The sequence below is a fragment of the Podarcis pityusensis genome, assembly GCF_964106645.2.
Source record: "Podarcis pityusensis genome assembly, chromosome: 7".
NCBI classification, from domain to species: domain Eukaryota; kingdom Metazoa; phylum Chordata; class Lepidosauria; order Squamata; family Lacertidae; genus Podarcis; species Podarcis pityusensis.
The window spans coordinates 38229557-38250216 of record NC_138031.1 but is presented as its reverse complement, the minus strand read 5'-3'; the positions used below and the strand labels follow the sequence as shown (position 1 = coordinate 38250216).

At 43.2% G+C, this 20660-nt stretch overlaps 1 protein-coding gene across 3 annotated transcripts in view; it reads right to left on the bottom strand.

Annotated features, from left to right (window-relative positions):
• Positions 1–810: 810 nt before the first annotated feature.
• Positions 811–20660, bottom strand: part of SDR16C5 (short chain dehydrogenase/reductase family 16C member 5) — a 41229-nt gene continuing 21379 nt past the window's right edge. Inside the window, exons 1-7 of one of the 3 annotated variants that reach the window (XM_081013597.1) lie at positions 18403–18538; positions 14964–15316; positions 13019–13150; positions 8337–8436; positions 6551–6695; positions 4647–4772; positions 811–1305 (exon numbers count right to left, since the gene is read on the bottom strand). In XM_081013597.1, coding sequence (XP_080869723.1) covers positions 1194–1305; positions 4647–4772; positions 6551–6695; positions 8337–8436; positions 13019–13150; positions 14964–15284 — 936 coding nt within the window. In that variant the 5' untranslated portion in view covers positions 15285–15316; positions 18403–18538 and the 3' untranslated portion in view covers positions 811–1193. Of the gene's footprint in view, positions 1306–4646; positions 4773–6550; positions 6696–8336; positions 8437–13018; positions 13151–14963; positions 15317–17924; positions 18080–18402; positions 18539–20660 lie in introns of those variants that run through there. The other 2 variants (XM_081013595.1, XM_081013596.1) reach the window with 2 other exon arrangements.

The following is a 20660-nucleotide window of genomic DNA, read 5'->3' as shown; positions in this document are numbered from 1 at the left end:
TAAAAACTCACTCGTTCTACGCAGCTACGTGGTGGTCATTCACAGCTTATGTCAAAAGACAAAATTAAGGCTTTAAAGTTTCTGCAAAGTATAATTTTATCTGGATTATATTATATTCCAGGATTTACTATTGATCATTCTGTTGTGCTTCCATAGAATCGTGATATTATTCACAGCATTGCTTTTAACTCTCTGCAATAACAATTCTGCATCATTTTTTTTCTTAAGCTGTGGAACAGATGATGTCAAACAGGCAAGTTATTTTTGTATCTCTGAAACATTTGCATTGTTAAATGTAAGAAAGTAAATTAATTAATTAAAAAGAAAATTAATTGTAGCTGTTACTTGTACATAAACAATGTAAAGTAAAAATACACCATCAACTGTTAATATTAGATAGTACACACAGCGACCATTTTGCACAGGTGTTTTGTTCCTGGTTCCCGCACGTGTTGGTGGGGTGTGCATAAGCTTGCCCCATCCCCCGTTCTGCCCTCTCTGAGGTCCAAAAGGACCCACACATTGGTGGTCACATGTCACTTGGACGTGTGCTAAATGGTCTCTGCCTGTATGTAATGGGCAGAGAGGAGAGTTGGTTCACAGAAGGCTCAAGATAAAGTTCTTCTTCATCATGAAGCTCACTAAGTGGCTCCTGCCAACTGAACCTCACAAAGCTGGAAGACAAAATTAGATACACAAATGAGTACATCAATATTACACTATTCTGTTACCAAAATTACTGTACTTCCCATTTCACGCATATTAAAAGTGTTAGGCCAGACACACAAAAATACACAGGATAAATATGACTTCAGGAGTTAGAGAAATCATTTATTAAGAAAAACAGTTTTTAAATTTATTGCTGCTGTTTAATTTGTACATGAAAAAGTAAAGCTCAAAAAGCCTTAATATATACAAATTTGTTCCAAGATTTAATATTTTATTGCAATAAAAATCACTTAATTCACAAGCGACATACAACAAGGACATAGCAGCAGTTCTAAAAAGAGTTGTAATTAAAAATCATTCATATTCCACCATCAGTGAAATTTAGTTCAAAAATAATTTTATTTCTTACTAACAAGTCATGCTATCTTTGATGTTTCAGGCACACACATTAAGTATTGGCATTATAGGAGTTCCACATATCTGACACTCAGGAGGTAAGTCAAAGTTGGAATTTTTGTTGCTGTTTACTGAGATTTATTGTCTTCAATCTTATTTGCACGACCTGTGAATGTCTCCATAAAATGGAAATACCCCATATAGTCTCCGAGAAGCATACCAACTTTTGTAGGTATTAAACTGGGGAAAAAGAAAGAAAGAACACAGGCATGATGAGTGTCAAACTTTGAGGTTCTCTTCTGCTTTGGCACCATTGTTTTATTTCCTTTCCCACCTTTCCACTAGCACATAATGCTCAAGGTGTCCAACAATAAGTTCATTAAAGCAAACTAAAAACACACAGGCATGCCACAGAACTGGAAAATCAAAAGGCAGGTGATTAAAAAGGCAAGCATCAATACATAACCTGGACAGGTTAATAACAACAACACAAAACCATCTGGAACCAGATGAGCCAAAATAAGTTGAGGGAGCAGAGGGCCTTCCTGTGGAAGAGCTCCACAACTAAGACATGCCCTCAGCCTTTCATGTGTGTACCAGCCTGTGCAGGGCCTGAAGAACTTTCCCAACAGAGCACAGGCAGGGTGGCATGGCAGTCTCTTAAGAATCCTGGACCCCTGCCATGTAGGGCTTAATAACCAGCACATCCGAATGCTCCTTGGAAACTTAACAGTAATCAGTGCAGGTGTTCAGAAAGGGCAACAATATGCTCGGAAAACCCTGGCTGCTGCATTCTCAAAACTTTCTGGAGACGCTTCAAAGGCATCACTGTCATGTTAATCCAATCCTGATGTAACCAAGACACATGTTACTGGGGCTAAGTAAGATCGTCCCAGACTAAGATGCAGAGAAATCACCAACCAGAGTGAGCCAAAGGCTTTCTTGGCTACAGCTGTCTTGGGCGTCCAGAAGCAGGAAAAAGAAAGAAAGCTGTACCTGTCACACGTTTCTCTTCCAGAACCACACCCTCCACAAACCATAAGAACTACCTAACTCATGGGTAGGCAAACTAAGGCCCGGGGGCCAGATCCAGCCCAAATGCCTTCTAAATGCGGCCCGTGGATGAGTGGAATGTGTCATTTAAAATGCATCTCTGGGTTATTTGTGGGGCATAGGAATTCATTCATTTTTTTCTTCAAAATATAGTCTGGCCCCCCACAAGGTCTGAGGGACAGTGGACCGGCCCCCTGCTGAAAAAGTTTGCTGACCCCTGACCTAACTTCTCCCTCTGCTGTTCATTTTATACAGCCCTTATTTATTATGTCTCCCTTTTTTTGCACCTCAGGACCAAAACACATGTGGCATAGAAGATTAGAGCTCCTGAAATAGTATATTTTACTCAAATGCCATTCATTTAGCTCATCACCTCCACACAACTCCCTTGATCCAGCTCCTGCCCATACATCTAAAGGTCCTGTTACACCTTGTGGGAAAAGTAATAATACAGACATCTATTTCTCTCTTCCAGGGATATAAGGCAGCTATTATGAGAAGCATAACTGTCAAAAATTAAGGACAGAAGCATATTTATTCTGTCTGTTTTATCATTTTTATGTTGGTATTTTTGTATACCACTCAGGCATTTTAAAATACTGACTAGTTTAGAAACGCTTCTAAACAAATATATAAAAAGAAATAAAGGCAGCTTCTCCTGCTCATTTCTAAAAGTTGTGTGATTTTGAAGAGACAGGAATCCTACAGGAAAGCAGGCGTTCAGACATATGTAAAAATAATGCAATAATAATAATAATAATAATAATAATACCTTTCTATTCCTTACATTTATCTCATGTCAGTACCTGCATATTTTCTTCCCCTCCCACAAAAGGCACTTGAATCCTTTCCAGATAATAAATTCAGTGCAACATTTCACAATCCAGAGGTATTCACTTGCAGCAGGAAGCTGCCACATCATGTGGTCTATCTAGCATGCTTCTCCCCATCCTGCTTTTCTAGAACTTAAGGTCCTCCCCAACTCAAGTTGCTTGGATTCTCAAAGGGGGGAAAAAGGATTCAGACACCTATGTATCATCCCACCCCCTTCAAGGTCACAGAGCATTGTTAGGAAAGACAGAGGATTTAGAGACTGATGTGGCGCTGTGGGTTAAACCACAGAGCCTAGGACTTGCCGATCAGGTGGTTGGCAGTTCGAATCCCCGCAATGGGGTGAACTCCCGTTGCTCGGTCCCTGCTCCTGCCAACCTAGCCGTTCGAAAGCATGTCAAAGTGCAAGTAGATAAATAGGTACTGCTCTGGTGGGAAGGTAAATGGCGTTTCCGTGCACTGCTCTGGTTCGCCAGAAGCGGCTTAGTCATGCTGGCCACATGACCCGGAAGTTGTACGCCGGCTCCCTCGGCCAATAAAGCGAGTTGAGCGCTGCAACCCCAGAGTCGGCCACGGCTGGACCTAATGGTCACCTTTACCTAGCAAAGCATGGAGAATGCGGGTTGCGTTAACTGTCCCTGCAGCTTTGCCCAAGCAAACTGACGTCTTCCACAACTACTGAGTAAAGTGTTTGGAGTCCTAACCATTTTTATATAGCTTGGTCCTGAAGTCACTCCTCCTGCCTTCTTTGGGGCCTGTGGACAAGGCCAGGGAAGGTAGTTTGTCACACCAAGATTTTAAGAGTAAAAATTGCCAGACGAGTTTTTGCCTTAACACCTGCCTTTCTTTCAGATTTCTACTGACACTTGTTCAAAACTCCTGTTTTGAAACCAAATTCTTGTGAAAGTAAGTCGTTTCCACCCATATCTGTCCCAAGTCACCTTGCTGTCCGAAGCAGCTGCATCATACTGTTACAAAACTGGGGGAGGACGGGTTTCCCCCAAAACACTGAAATTAATAAGCGTTAGGATTTTGGGTTATTTGTAATACAAGGGGAGAATATAAACTGTGAAAGGAATTCCTGGGTAGCCTGGCCAAACTAGGGCCCTTAATGTTAAGTTGTGGGTGAACATATCAGATGACACAGTGATTCTTCAAACAGCTCTTGTTTATTCACAGGCCAGAACAGGACTGAACTGAAGCGTTCAGCCAGCCTGCTTATATAGAGCTCCACTAGAACGCAACAGTAACCATTTTCTGTAACTATCCAATCACTGAACGTCACTTTCGAACCCTTATTTGCATATGTGGACCTGAACTATCTATCTACAGTATCCCCCTGCTGGCCCAGGGTGAGAACTTCAGTACATAACACCTAAGAAAGCCATTGTGGGTCGTTAACAAGACAACAGACCTTATTGCCCCAGGTGTGACCAGAGATTGGAGATTTGGAACGATAGAGAAATGAATATACCAAAAACTCTCTGAAAGAATTGGGAGATCCTAGCACTCATTTGCCTGCTGCTTTGCCTCTAAACACAATGCTTAGATTTCCCCATATCACTGAGAAGACCCTTTTCAATCTGTTAATATTTTAAATATTTTTATGCCCTAACAGTTCTCTTGCCTGCTGCCAGGCTTCAGAGCAAGAAAGAAATGTACGAAAAACGGATGCACAAGGAAAATGACATTCTTACCCTTTCAGTGCAATCAAAAGGGTTATGCTACGCGGGATGTAGACATACACCTGATTTCGCAGAATACCAGAGACAATTCTTTCAACTGCATAGTCTGGATCCATAACAGGCAGGAACCGTGGCCACCTGAAGAGATAAAGCAGGTAAGAGAACTTCTCAATGGTCAGGAGTTCCCCACAGTTATCACCTGTGCCAATGAGTTTCAGATATGAAGACTGCTGCCTAGTACAGCACCATTCCGAACAGGGGGGAAATCATTTATTCTTTCTTCAATATGATTTCCCCTTATTACTTTCAAAGGGCATTTTTTTCAGGGCAAATATTTGAGAAGACCTGTCATCTGAAGACCTCTATCATTTGGCGTGAGGGTTGAGACTGTATACAGGTGGAGAAAAACCAGATCCTCATAGAAGAGAGTGGGAGACTCGACATATATAGCCCCTTCTTAATCACTCCCCAGTAGCCAAGTTGATCTGTCCTATCTGATGGTATTGTTTTGAAACATCGGGTCAGCCCACAAAAAACCCCACAACTTGGCTAGGAGGCCAGTCCATCTGGGATCTGGGTTTGTACATGATGTCGGGCTACAGAGGCAGGACAGCGATCTTGTGGGTGCTACCATCCACCCCACTGCCCAACCATCTTCAGGACCGAGCTGGTGGAGACAGTATGGTGTTAAAGAATCCCAGGACACGAGTCTTGGGTCTCTTCAATACCCATGCTGAGTACCCTTTGCTTGGGTCCACTCAGGACTTCATGGCTGCCATGACCATCAGGTCAACACTTTGAACAGCTGACACACATACCTAGATCTGGTATTTGCTACAGAGGATACTGGGAAAGAACTAGTGGTTGTGTGAGAGACGGGGGGGGGGGGGAGAGATCGAGATCATTACGCTGCTGTCATTAACAGATCATTCTGTGGTGAAGTCTGGATTGCCTGTGATTGATCCTCACTGTAGAGGAGGGGGGAACAGTTAGATTGGCCCACCCCTGGAGACAGGAGGATCTTCTAGGCTGCAAATTTTTAGATATAGAATCATAGGAGTGTAAAGTTGGAAGGGACCACAAGCGTCATCTAATTCAACCCCCTGCAATGCAGGATTTTTTTTGCCCACCGTGGGGCTCAAACTCACGATCCTGAGATTAAGAGTCTCATGCTCTATCAACAGAGCTATCCCTCTCGTTTAAATGTTTAAAAGTTGTTTAATAGTTTAAATAGTTTAAATGGTTTTAAATACAGTCCTACCTTGGTTTTTGAACAGCTTAGTTATTGAACGTTTTGGCTCCCTAACGCTGCAAACCTGTTCTGGTTTGCAAACTATTTTTGGAAGCCGAAACTCCAATGGGGCTACCGTGGCTTCCGATTGGCTGCAGGAGCTTCCTGCAGCCAATCAGAAGCCACACTTTGGTTTCTGAATGTTTTGGAAGTCGAACGGACTTCTGGAACAGATTCCATTCAACTTTCAAGGTACGACTGTAGTATACTTTTATACTGCATATTGTTTATATTATTTTATTGTTTTGCTGTGTACTGCCCTGGAAGGTATGGTTGGATAGAAACTTAATAAATAAAATGCCATCCTCAACAATTATCCGCCAAATGCAGAGTGACACAATAGGCACAAATTCAAGAAGTGCCACTTCTCTCAGAGCATATATGCTACTATGGCGAACCTGCTGTTTAATTTATGTATATCATGCAGATTTGAGCATACAGGAACCCAGGAAGCAGCCTTATAATAGGGCAGATTATTTTTTTGGGCCCCTTGTTGTCTACTCTAAATGACAGTGGCTCTCCAAGGCCTTAGGTTATGTTTCAATCAATCTTCACCATTTCAGCATTTCTCTTATACAATTATTTTAACATTATATGGACACAAATATATAAACAGTTAACTCACTTGGTTTGACAGCCATCAAACATTCCCGTGTTTATGAAAAATGGACAGACAATTGTGGATTTAACACCAGTCTTTCCCAATGCCAACATCTCTATAGCTAGAGACTCAGCGAAGCCAACTACTGCAAATTTACTTGCACAGTAATCTGTGAAACGAGAGGAAAGATCTAGAAACATTGCAGCAGGACAATATCTGAGTAAAGCAATGTATTAAAAACAGGACCTTTTGTGACATGGCCTACATGCAAAATAGTTGGCAATCCTGGTTTAATGGTTTCAACAGTCTCATGCAATTATAGGTGGTATATTTTTTAAAAAAAATCTGATTAGAGAGTAATGTCGAATGAACTCAGAACAACTCTATGAGAATGATTACATCAACACAGATTGACTAGCCCAGTGACACATGGTCAGCTTCATGGCTAAGTAAGGATATGAATTCAGGGCTCCCTGGTTTAAGTCTGATTTTCTACAGAACTTTCTATAGAACTAGGACTAACACAGAGATTACTGGGAATGAATTTGAAAATTATGAACACATTGAAAGCCACCTGTGCCATTGATTGGCTCTTCGCTTGCAGTGGCGTAGCGTGGGTTGTCAGCACCCGGGGCAAGGCAAGTAATTTGCGCCCCCTAACCCGTGGATTTTAGCACTCGAGTCTCTTCCACTAGATTAGCGCGGCCCCCCCCCAGATGTTGCACCCAGTGCGGCCGGCTCCCCCTGCACCCCCCACGCTATGCCACTGTTCGCTTGCATGTACAATGGATGCTCGGGTTGCGAACGTGATCTGTGCGGGATGCACGTTCGCAACCCACAGCATTCGCAACCCGCAGTTGCGTGTCTGCGCACATGTGGGTTGCGATTTGGCGCTTCTGCGCATGCGCAAAGTGCGATTCGGGGCTTCTGCACATGCGCGACCGCCAAAACCCGGAAGTAACCTGTTCCGCTACTTCCAGGTTTCGGCGGTCTGTAACCTGAAAAAATGCAACCTGAAGCATCTGTAACCTGAGGTATGACTACACCATTTTCTCTATGCAAGATCCTTTCCTGCACAAACATCTATGGCCCAATGCACAAGTGACAACACAGGTGCTGGCAATGATTATTTGTAATGTTCTAACATTTCTCCACAATCATCATTCAAAAGCTTCTAGCTTTCTTCAGACTGCAAGCACATTCCTCAGTTATTTACTGCAGCCTTGTCAGTGCATGCATTTAGGGGATGGGGGAACCTGTGGCCCGTCAGATGTTGCTGGACTGCAGCTCCCCATCATTCTCGACCATTGGCTATGCTGGGTGGGACAGATGGGAGTTAACATCAGGGGGGCAACATGTTCCCCATCCTCTGAGTTACACTCTTCATTGTCCTTTTTTGGTAAAGTATTTCCTTTGTTGGTTCCCATCTCCCAGTTAACTTCTATTCCTGCCAAAGCTACCCATCGTAGCTTAACGCTAACATACGACAATTAATCTGAAGACTCAGTGTTCAGAGGCCTATCTGCACCTATCACCTGGCATGCTAGCCTTAGTAGGAACATTTAATGAAACTGCTTCTGCTACCAACTTCTCTGCACCTACAATCTAATCTATCATTACTGGTGTCATCTACAAGAGCAGTTCATTCTTGGCTCTCCCCAGTTGCTTCCATATAGCTGTGTGAGACTTCTATTTCTACATCAGAGAAGCCCCTGTTTATCCACCTGTTGGACCACACGTCTAAAAGAGATGAAAGGATCTGTGGTTTGTGTATTTTGTTTGTTCATCGGTGCATGTGATGTGTACTAACCTGCCAGTCCTGTAACGCCAACTAAGCCAGCTGCACTTGAAATAGTTACCACATGTCCATGATTAGAAGCTACCATGGCTGGAACAAATGCTTTGGCGGTCTAGAGAACAAACAAACAAAGATAACCAATCATACGATAACAAATAAATATGCATGGATGCATGTGCTAGCATAGTGAACAAACTCCCTCTAACAATTTAACCCCAGCCAGGACCTTCCTGGGCGATCTTGGGCACAGGACTTCTGCTGTTGCTACTTTAGCATCAGTTAGTACTACGTGTTATCTACTTGAGGCATCTACAATCAGCTTTTCACTCAGGAGTCCCAGGGTGATAAAATTAACAACAAATTACAAACGAAACAGGTAGCAAAAGCAATAAATTATCCATGCAGTGAGTTTTTATCAGCCATCTTATTGAAAATTATCGAGAGGCATGTTGCATGCCGGAGGAGAGGCTATTCCTGTAGGCCGTACAGGGTCAATGTTTATAGAAATAGCATTTATGTGGGAAAAGGCAAGATGTTCTACTCTTTTCATCATCATCATAATCAACATCGTAGTGGTTTACATTTCATAGTACCATACCTCGGGTTACAGACGCTTCAGGTTGCGCGTTTTTGGGTTGCGCACCACACCAAACCCGGAAGTAACGGAACGGGTTACTTCTGGGTTTCGGTGCTCGCGCATGCGCAGAAACACTAAATCGTGCTTTGTGCATGCGTGGAAGCGCCGAATAGCAACCCACATGTGTGCAGATGGGGCGCTGCGGGTTGTGAACGCTGCAGGTTGCGAAGATCACGTTCGCAACCCGAGCGTTCATTGTAATAAATTACAAAAACCAAGCACAAGTAAGTACAGCGGTATTTTGGGTTAAGAACTTAATTCGTTCCAGAGGTCCATTCTTAACCTGAAATGGTTCTTAGCCTGAGGCGCGCTTTCACTAATGGGGCCTCCTGCTGCCACTGCGCCACTGGTGTGCGATTTCCGTTCTTATCCTGGGGCAAAGTTCTTAACCTGGAGCAACCACTTCTTGGTTAGTGGAGTTTGTAACCCAAAGCGTCTGTAACCTGAGGTACCGTACAGTAAACTTATGCTACTTTCCTACATCCACAGCTTCGCAAGGGTAGGGAATATATATATAAAAAAAGAACGTGGGAAACTCGCCATTCTCCACTATCCATTTATTTATTTCCCCCACCCAGTGGATTTTCCTTGCTTACTGGGCTTTCAGAAGGTAGCACAAGGGCTCTGGCAGTGTCACACCTCATCCCCAAAGCCTGGTAAGTGAGGCACCAGTGTACGGAGAATGAGGCGTGAGGGCTCCAGGATGCTGCCAAATTAGTTTTTGGCAGTGACAGTTTTTGCTGCTGTTCAGTTTCATTACCTTTATTAGATTAAATATTTCTCTTTTTTTCTAATCTAAGAAGCTAAATACTGCAAGTTTATTTGTTATTTCATGCTCAGAAATACCACCTAGTTTAGTCTATGGATTTCACACCTGCAAGAATTTATTCTTCTTCAAATGTTTCACATCTAAACTACAGACTTACCATTTAATCAAAACAAAAAAACTTGCTAGTAGCACTAGATGCCTGATTTTTTTTTTTTAAACAGATTGTTCTGCTGAAAAACTTACCACAGTTTAGTCCCATTTCCAATTATAGCAAGTGGATACAGAAATACAGATTTTATACAGAACTCTTTTAATTTCTACTGTTACTTGCAAACACAAAACACTTTTCAGACAACATCATGTTGAAGTGCATCACTCCTCTACATGCATCTTACATCCATTTTCCATTGCTCACCAATCCTACTGGGCCTTTTAAGCACTTGTTTGCACCACTGAAATCAGAACTTCTTCCAGTTTCTAGTAAAAAATCAATAGCATCATACCCCCAGAACAAATTCCAGCTTCTGATTTCTTCTGTAGTTAAGACAGAAGCAAAGTGTGAAAATGCGGAGACATTCCAAGCATGGTGTACATGGTTTGAAAACTGATGTTAAAAGTTACCGTAAAAATACAACACCAAAACAACATTCTCTAAATTGTTGTGCTAGAGGGAGCCAGTGCAAGGATTTCTGCTAGCAACCTAGGCCTTCTCCTGCCCCTGTGTGTACCCCACAACCCTTCCCATATCTGCTCCAGAGGGTTGGGAGAACCCTCAGAACAGCACACAGAGAGAGAGCATTATACTGTTGAGCAAGCAGAAATGGAACAATCTCTTTAGTGCAATGCTGAATATAGACCTCTGTCCTGAAAAACAAATGCCCCACGGTGCAGGGAATGTAAGTTCCACCATACTTTTGAATGTGTGTCTGTCTTCACCCTGACATTAAAAAGTCACCCTGTCTGATCAGGCTTGAGGTCTACAGGTGCTCCCAGGTCTCAAAGATATGCAACAGCCCCATTGGTTATACCTTTATTCAGTATTTTAAAATAAATGTTTAAAAGGGTGGGGTGAGGGTGGGGAATGCTGTATTCAGATTATAACACTTCTGAACGTCCAACTAATTATACAAACTAGGACTGCAATACTGTGCACACACTTGCATGGGACAAAGTTCCATTGAACTTAGTGTGGCCTATCAGTGTGAACAACCAGGCTGCAGCACCCCCTGAGCATGTTCATGCTCTCCTGCCAATAATGTAAATATTACATGTCTGATGGCAAGCTAGATGACCTTACACTCAGTTTCAAAATGCTTGTTCATTCTGCAAGAGGTTTTACACAGTGCTAGAAATCCTATCAAGGAGAAAGAGAGATTTAATACAACCTGGCTCTGATTCAAGTCTTAAATTTACTCAAAGCATGCTTAACGCTGTCACTTTTGAGGGAAAAGGCACGCTACGAAAGAGCAAAAAGCAAATCACTGTTTCCTTTTCCCAGAAGAGTTGGAGAAGGAGGGGTGTCCCCTGAAACACCCTACCTCCTCATCAGCCCCATCTCCACTGAGCTCTGCCACTTCCAGGGAGGGAGCCATGCAAGGAAGAAGGGGGCCAGGGTGCTGCCCAGAGAAAAATAACAAGCAGCTGCCTTCACCTGCTCTCTAATCCTTCCTCTTTCAGTGTCAAGGCATAGGGAGTCAGCGCTGGAAAGATCAGGCACACCCTCCTCTTACTTGCTCACCTGAGCACAGCAGACAGGGCCCCACTCCACTGCCCAGTAAGGGGGCATGTGGGAAGATGGGGGAGGATACTCCTTGCTTCTCTCTCAGCTGCAAAGAACAGGGAAGTGAATGATCGCCACTGCCTTTTGCCCTCTTTCTCTGAAAGGCTCCACCCATCCCCTTTCCTCTTCTTGGGCCAGTATAGTGATAAGCCCACTGGGACCACCCAGAGGGTGAGAGCAAGTGAAAGGCAGCCTTGGCTGCTCTTCTAAGGAATTTCTACTTGTCCACTTGGCTACTTTTCCTTCAAAGTTCTTTCAAATTACACAGAGCAGCATTAAGCATGCTTTTATAGAACGTGCACTTTGATCCTGAGTCCCTGCTTGGTAAAGATTTGCACACTCCCAAGTGTGCTTGGCTACCTGCATCTCCAGACCTTTAGACTCTGTGCCAATAATTAAAAGCCTGTGCAAGCAAGCCTTATCAGTTCATCCACTTGTCTGAGGAAGAAGTGGATGCTTGCCAGGGCAGAGGGGCTGTTGCTATGGCATCCTTCTCAAGTGCTTCTGTGGATAACTGCAGTTTATACTGACACCCGATCATGTTTTATTTCCTTTCCACCTAGTTCTTCATTGTCGTGAACAACTGTTTCATGTGTAAGCCTGACCACCTTACTGCTCATTCCCTAATCTAGATTATTAAGCAATAAGCTAAATAGTACTGGTCTGCTCTATATCTTGAGGTGCCCTCACTGCTTAGCTCCTTCCAATGAGAAAAAGAAACTGTCCATTTATTCCTATTCTCAGCTACCTGTTCTTTAAACTCAGTTTTCAATCCAAAATGATTATATCTATGGTGCTCAGTGACCAGGAGAGCATGACGAGTGCTAGACAAAAACAACAAAATATTTAACTGACATAACTGGGTTTTCTATTAAAACTGACTAAATTTACTCCAGAGCCTTGGTCAAGGGACTTAGTCATTTGGGTTTTATTGAAGTCTAAATACTTTTTAAAAAATGTGAGGCAGCACTTCCCTTTGCCAAGGCCATGTTTATCCTCATGTAAGATGTGTTTAAACATTACTAATCTTAATCATATTTACTACCAGTTACTTGGGACAGAAGTTAGGATGTCAGATGTGCACTTTCCCAAATCCCCTGGATCCCATCGATGCGGCTACTCTCCGATCCTTTGTAAGGAGATGGGATTTAATCAGGGTGCTTTTACTCCCTCTGAACTCACAGATTTCATTTACAGAGAAAATGACTTTTAGTCCAGGTGATTTGTTAAACTAGATGGACTACAGCTCATGTCAAGATTGCAGGCATCTGGTTGGCCACTGAGAAAAGGATGCTGGACTAGAGGGGCCCATGGCCTGATCCACCAGGCCTGTATTACGTAGTACATAATACATAAAATGAGTAGCGCTCATTTTACATTCTGATAAACGTGGATGGAGCATCTGTTAACACAACTGCAAGCCTGCATTTTACTAATCAAAGCCCAATCCAAGTGCAAATATACTTTCATAGTTAAAATCACAAATTTTAAATCACAAATGCTATTACCCAGAAGTGTGCCATTGTGTTCACTTCCATAGACTTCTGTATCATTGCGTCTGGAGAGTCCAAGAATTTCTTTCCCGTCACAATGCCAGCATTGTTAATCAGGATGCTAACATCACCGACTTCTTTTTTCACCTAGGACAACAACATCTTATCAGAGGATGTTTCAAACTATGACAAATTTTAATAGTTAAAAAGAGAAAACCAATGTCTGTACATGACTCTGCATATAAAGGGATTTGCATGATTCTTCATATTGTCAAGATGTTGTTCTCTTGGTTTAACAGTTTTTGTAACAAAGCCTCAGTGTTCTCAGGCTGGTTTTTCTAAACCATTTTTGCATGCCAGTTCTTTTAACATATTGTTTAAAAAAAGAAGAAGCCAGAATCAAATGCTTCTTACAATTAAAAACTCCTACCCCTTCAGAATTAGAAGCACTATAGCTCCTTTATGTTAAGGTATAAAACTGTCTTACCATTTTTCAAGTAAATATTTTGCAAAATGAAGCTAGATTTTGGGTCACTGTAAGAACTGGTATTGGGCAGTGGTTTGAACTAGAGGTGGATGTTGAACCCCCACCCCCTTCCTCTTTCCCCTAGCAGGGCATCCTCTGACTTCACAGATCCCAAGAAAGAGAAAGCAGGGGATTGAGAGAGGAAAGAAGGGTCCACTGAAAACACATTCACAGCTACCATTTCTCCACTTTAAATTGTACCCTCAAACCACTTTGGTAGATTTTCAGAGTGACAATGGATTCTACATCTATAAGGATTCTTTCGCAGTTAACATAAGCAAAGCAAAGAAAACCATTTTCATGACTGCAGTTTCAAGAGACATCACTTAGGGAGGGCATGGGCTTTGCATGCAGAAGTTCCCACACATTTATTTATTGCACAATGTCTAGACTGCCTTCCTGGGCACAATCCCTTTGTCTAGGCCATGTACAAGGTTCAACTCTAAACAGTCAACACAATTTTTATCTCCCCTTTAAATATTGGCAAATGGAACAGGGCCCCATATAGTTTGTGCCTATGTATATAGAACTGCACTGTAAAATTGCCAGTCCTTGATGCCTCCACTGAGAGGTTCAGGTAGCTCTTGAAGCAACATACTTCTACTGGAGATTAAAAAGCTGCTCTCAGATTAGACACCAAGATATGAGACTTTCTGGCCCTGTGCATACATATCCAAACCAGAGAAATTGATGTGGGCAACTTCTCACTTTTGATTATTCATCAGGGTGTGTGAAATAAAAAATAATCCCATTAGTACTCTTGAAAAAGAACAAGCTAATCTCTCCCACACATTCCTTGAAGAGCTCTCTCTCTCTCTTCACCTGTAAATGCCTGTTTATGTGTTTCTATGTAATCCCCAGGTGGGGCAAGGACCTCCCAATGGAATGATGCTAATCAGTGTGGTTAATAGTTCTAAATATGAAGCAGTCATGGAATTGGAAAAACAGTAATTCACCCTATGGATGTAGAATATCCACAACAAATGTAACAGAAGCCTTGAGTTGCCTGTGGCGAGAGAAGGTGTCTAATAGCAGCAACTCCTATACCACACGGGTGATTATTACACCCAAGAGATCAAAGCATTGGTTGCATTATGATGTATTAAAAAACCAACAACAGCCAAACGTAATTCTGAATGAAGGTACGTTTGTTCTGGTTTGCCTCATTACTGTTTACCTTCAGGGTCACTATTAAGCTGCTCCAACTCTTTCAAAGGACTGAAGAAGTGAATAGTTGGAGCAACTATGAAGAATAAACCAAAGGGTTGGTAGTATCAGGTTGATATGGTGGCTTCATACAAATGCAGCTAAGCACAGTGAAGCTGTGTTTATGGTTGTATCTGCAACACATGAACATGCTGCTGGGCATATGTGAAACTGAGGACTAGATAAAACGTTATGCAAAATAAAACTCCACTTGCAAAACAAAGTTACCTGATCTGCTACTTGATAGACCTCCTGCCTTTTGCTACAGTCACAAGTGTAGTTGTGCACTCTCGCAGCTCCATTTTTCCTTGCCAGTCTGGCTGTCTCTTTGTTGCCTTCTACACTGATATCCCAGAGTACCAATGTAGCTCCAAGACGAGCAAACTTCAGAGCCATCAGCCTTCCGATTCCGCTTCCAGCTCCCGTGATAAGCACTATTTCCCCAGTCACATTCTTCTTCCGCACAGGGATGAATAATAAGACGAAACTCTCCAGTATAAAATATACTGACAGTCCAATGACTCTGAGTGTTTCCAGGAAGAAGTTCATCTTGGACAATATATATATATATTTCAAACTAGCTGTTCAGTGATTAAAAAGATGAGTTAGATTCAACTGCCGTGAATAAATGTCAAGTTTTTGAGTGTGTGCTGTCTAGGAAAGCTGGAAAAGAAGTAAATTGAAACATTCATGATCATCAGGAATGCAAATGTAGGAAAAGAGTCCATAAAGAAAACAAGGACCTAAGGAAAAGAGAGGAAACTGAGGAAATCAGCACACTGTGCAATGGGGTGGGGTGGGGTGAGCTCACACAGAACCACAGGAGCAGAAGTTGTTGTTGGCAGGAACAGCAAAAGGCAGGACAGAAGTGTGATGGACAGCAATACTGCTAGAAGAGGTAGCAATGTCAGCAACCAATACTTTTCCCAGCATAGAAAAGTAGAGAAAAGCTGAAGCTGCTGTTTTCCTGACTGTCATGCAGTTTTTAAAAGCTTGGGAAAAGAGAGGATTGTGATCTGCTCTTCTTAATAAGAACTGCATTGCAAACTGCACAAACACAAGCTCTAATAAACTAAGTGGCAGAAAGCCTGTGCCTTCAGTTTTTAACAGTAAATTTTTAGCCCTTATGACTGAAGGGGGCCACATAAGGATTTGAGCAACACAGATAAAAGAACCCAAAAAGGATTCAAGCATGGGCGTAGCGCCAAGGGGGCGCAGCTGCCCCCCTAGATCAAGTAAAACAATAGAAATATTTAACTAACTTACCAATCATTTTGGTTCTGCACCCCCCGAAACAAAAGCCCTGCCCTTCCCAATAAAAATCCTGGCTACGCCCATGGATCCAAGTGAAACTTCCCACCACAAAGCATCTCCAAAAGGTCAACAGAATTATGTCCATTAATATATCTTTTGATAACTGACTATGAACAGATTAGCAACTCAGCAGCTCTAGTTTTTGATCCAGTCTTTCATTACAGTGGACTCTCGGGTTACGTACCTCTCTGGAGACATAATCTTCGGGTTGCGAAAGCGGCAAACCTGGAAGTATTTTTCCGGGTTTCACTGCTTTCTCATGGGCAGAAGTGCTCTGCGTGCTGCTTACAGATTTTTCGGGGTGCACATGGTCCCTCGGAACGAATGAAATCCATATCCAGAGGGTCTACTGTATATTCTTTCATTCTTTCACTTAATTATATTTGGATTAGCTTGTGAGATATGGCCAACCAGAGGCTCATGCATCTTGGCCTCAATTCAATGTGTGCTCATGTAGCCCTGAATACATCTACTAACCACAAATAAAAATGTCCTGGGTTTCAGCAGTAAGTGCTTCCAAGCTGCCTAAATGTTTACTGATATACTGCCTGCTGTCTCAATTATTACAAGAACCTTCTCACTTTTCCTCAGACTGCAAAACGGCTTTTCAAGTTCTGCTACTTTTAGAGACACAGTAGAGTGACAAAGACGTGGGTGTGTTTTACAGAAATCCATTTGAATCTTTGCAATCTACCACCATGTATAAATTATGGGTGTTATTTGGTTTACTACTCATGCTTTCTGGAGGGACCAACTTGGTTCAATCCAGTCAAAATTATGCACTTTTGATCAACTCAAGAAACTTGAGCAAGTGCAATCGTACACACAGTTTTTTGGATGTGAGGTCTTAGTAGACTGTTTTGGTCATTGTTGCTGTCTACAATATGCCAAAAGCTGAGAAACTGACACTACATGATATAGCTTCCAGCTACCCACAGCCTGCTTCCCTTTCAGGACATACATGCGTACCACCATCTGCGTAAGTAATCCCTCCCCCCCCCCGCATTAAAAGAAGAAATTGCTACACAACTGAAGTCAAAGGAACCAACAAAGTATTTCACTTTAACTGTATCCCAGCCAAGAATCCTTGGTTTGTCAAATAAAGCCTACTTTTGCCCAAAGACCTCTTTGGGCTGAGCCTGGAATAGATAAGCTCTACCTCATAAAAAGCGATTTCCCAAGGGTTGAACAATCCCTTGCTAGAAGCATCTTAACATTAAGCTTGTGAAACATGGATCACTTATAAACGCCATCTCCAACTCCTCGAAAGATTCCATCAACGGGGTCTCCAAAAATGTTTACATATCACTTGGGAAGACAGGCGAACTAATACTAGTGTATTGGAAGAAGCAAAGATCACCAGTGTTGAAGCAATGATTCTTCAACATCAACTTCGTAGGACTGGTCATGTTGTGCGGATGCCTGATGACCGTCTTCCAAAGCAACTACTCTATTCCGAACTTAAAAATGGAAAGTAATGCTGGTGGTCAACATAAGAGGTTTAAAGACTGTCTTAAGGCAAGTTTTTAAAAATGTAGTATAAACACCAACAATTGGGAAACACTTGCCTGCGAGCTCTCCAGTTGGAGAACAGCCTTTATTAAAGGTATCATGGGCTTTGAAGACACTCGAACTCAGGTCGCAAGGGAGAAACGTGCTAGGAGGAAGGAACACTTGGCAAATCCACACCATGATCAACTCCCACCCGGAAACCAATGTCCCCACTGTGGAAGGACGTGTGGATCCAGAATTGGCCTCCACAGTCACTTACGGACTCATTGTTAAAATTGTGTTTATGGAAGACAATCTTACTCAGCTACGAGTGATCGCCAAATAAGAAGAAAGAAGATGATAGCGACGTTAGGAAACGCCCACCTTGACGTCTGCTCTAGAATTCGGCCTCACGGAGGTGCTCGCGACTAGCTGTCATGCAAGTCGGTCTGCATCCTATGGAGAGGAGTTCCCCCGCTGCCACCCTTTCCGGAACCGCAGCGACGCTAGGACCCGTTTTGCCACCATTTCGGCCGAGCGCAGCTGCGCTTCGGCGACGAGGAAGCGGTGACGTCAAGAGAGCCGGCGCTTCCAAGAGCTGCCCGACGGCCGTCCAAGTCCCCGGCCTACAGCGCGCGCTGCAGCCCAGCAGGGGACCCTCGTCCGAGCGTCGCATTTCCCCAGCCACCCCTCCGCGGCCCCGATCAGCCAGAAGGACCCCCGAGGCGGCGCTCCTCCCTGTGCTGCTTGCGGCCAAATGCGTCAGGGGCCAAGTTTTGCCCGTGTTCTCTCTCTCTCTGTCTCTCCCCCAGTCGCCCGAGCCGCCCCCGGGCGCACGCCTGCCTGAAGCCTCTCGCCTTACCGCAGGCGACGCTCCTCCGGCTGCGCAGACGACCTCGTCCCACAACAAGCTGCAGTTCCGAGCTATAAAGCACTTCGCCAGCGCACGCGCCCCGGGAAGGTCCCACCCACTCCCCCGCCGCTGCTCCCGTCTCCTCCCCTCCGGCCAAGGGCCGCGGTTGTTAAAGAGGCAGCGATTTCCTGGGCTGTGTGCAGCCTCGCCCCCGCCCTTCTTAGTCGGCTACCGGCTAATCTCAGCTGCCTCCGAGGAGACCAGGAGATCCGGCGCTGCTACCGTGCCGCCTTCCTACACCTTGGCTACAACTTCTCCCGTATTTTGTAGCTTGTGAAGAAGAAACCTCAGACTCTACACATGCAAACGTAGGAGCAGAGGGTCGGCTGGGTTGCAGCAATGCGCTCTATGTGGGGCTTCCCTTGCCCTTGCCCTGGATGCTGCAGCTAGTCTGGAACGCTGTAATGCTGCAGCACAATTGCTGACAGGAGTGAGGCTTTGCCAGCATCCATTGAGCCCAGGCTCATAGAGCTAAATTGCTGGGGTGGTATTCGAAGTTTTGCAGTTACATTTTGAGCTAAGTAAGTGAATCCAAAGGGACGCGGGTGGCGCTGTGGGTTGAACCACAGAGCCTAGGACTTGCCGATCAGAAGGTTGGCGGTTCGAATTCCCGCGGGGTGAGCTCCCGTTGCTCGGTCCCTGCTCCTGCCAACCTAGCAGTTTGAAAGCACCTCAAAGTACAAGTAGATAAATAGGTACCATTCCCGCGGGAAGTAAACGGCGTTTCCGTGCGCTGTTCTGGTTCGCCAGAAGCGGCTTAGTCATGCTGGCCACAGGACACGGAAGCTGTATGCCGGCTTCCTCGGCCAATAAAGCGAGATGAACGCCGCAACCCCAGAGTCGGTCACGACTGGTTGCCCATCTAGTTCAGCATCCTGTTCTCACAGTGGCCACCCAGATGCCTGTGGGACAGGGCTGGCCCACCCATGAGGCAAGGTGAGGATTCACAGGGGCAGCAGATCTAGCCTCCAAAGAATGCATTGGCTGATGCTGCTGTGCCACAATGGCAGTGACAGCTGCAGTGCTGGAAAAAGCTGGGCATAATTTGAAAAGAAAACAGCCAGGAGCCAATGCAACTGGTTTCATGTGGTTTCATGTGCTCAAGATGATATGTGTTCCCTGATATGTATCTGTGTGTGCAACAGAAGCGTCAGCAAAGTAATTAAGATCACCAACATGAAACAATTGTTTTTAAGCAGAATTGTTTTACTTGGCATGCACAGAACACACACTCTGTATTTACACATGATAATACAGGTTACATGAAGGCTTTTCTCTCTTTGGTCCCACAGGGGCTTTCTGTACTCCAAAGTCCTTGTTGAACAAAGTCCACATGCAAGTTTTAAGTCCGTTTGCTTATAGCCCTGCAACAGATTGGAGCTCTCTTGTCCTGAAGCCTGTCAGTTCTCCAAGCAGGGTGGATAAAAACCAATGATTTTTAAAAATAATAATTAAAAAATTAGATTTTTAAATTTTAAATTGGATTTTTAAAATAAAATGCTTTTGGAGGAAAAATCTTTCTAAAGATAGCTTTCTATTTAAGTTACATTAGAGTCCAAAGGCTATTCATCAGGAAATAAGGATTTGTTTTAAGTTTTTCATGTGTGCTAAAACTCAGTCTAAGTTTTTTTTTTTAAAAAATCATTTAACCACATCAGTTAACAAACATGGATACATATGCTATAATGTTATTGTTTTAGTTAAATAAATTGTTTAAATTGTTATTAAGGAAATGATTATTTTTCTCCTTCCAATAATGTATAGCAGGAAAGTTGTCCAAATATAAACAGTTAACTTATTAAACCTCACAATAATTTCATAATTATTTATGTATTTCTAATAGTATAATCAAATCAGTAATTTTTGATATAACTGTAAAAACTACTCTGAAAATTTATTATTCCAAAAATGAAACCTTCATCTGGTTGTAAATATTAAGATTATACCAGCAAGAATGAGTCTTTCTGTAAAAAAATGATTTAAATCAAGTCTTACTGACTAGTGATTTAAATCAAGTCTTACTGACTAGTAATTTAAATCAAGTCTTACTGACTAGTGACTTAAATCAAATCCACCCTGTCTCCAAGTTTTCTTCTCAGACAAGCTCTTTGCATCAGATAACTCCACAGTTCTGCTATGATCCACCACCATAATCTGAGCCAAATTATACACAGATATACATGGAAACACTGATAAGGAAGTCAGGA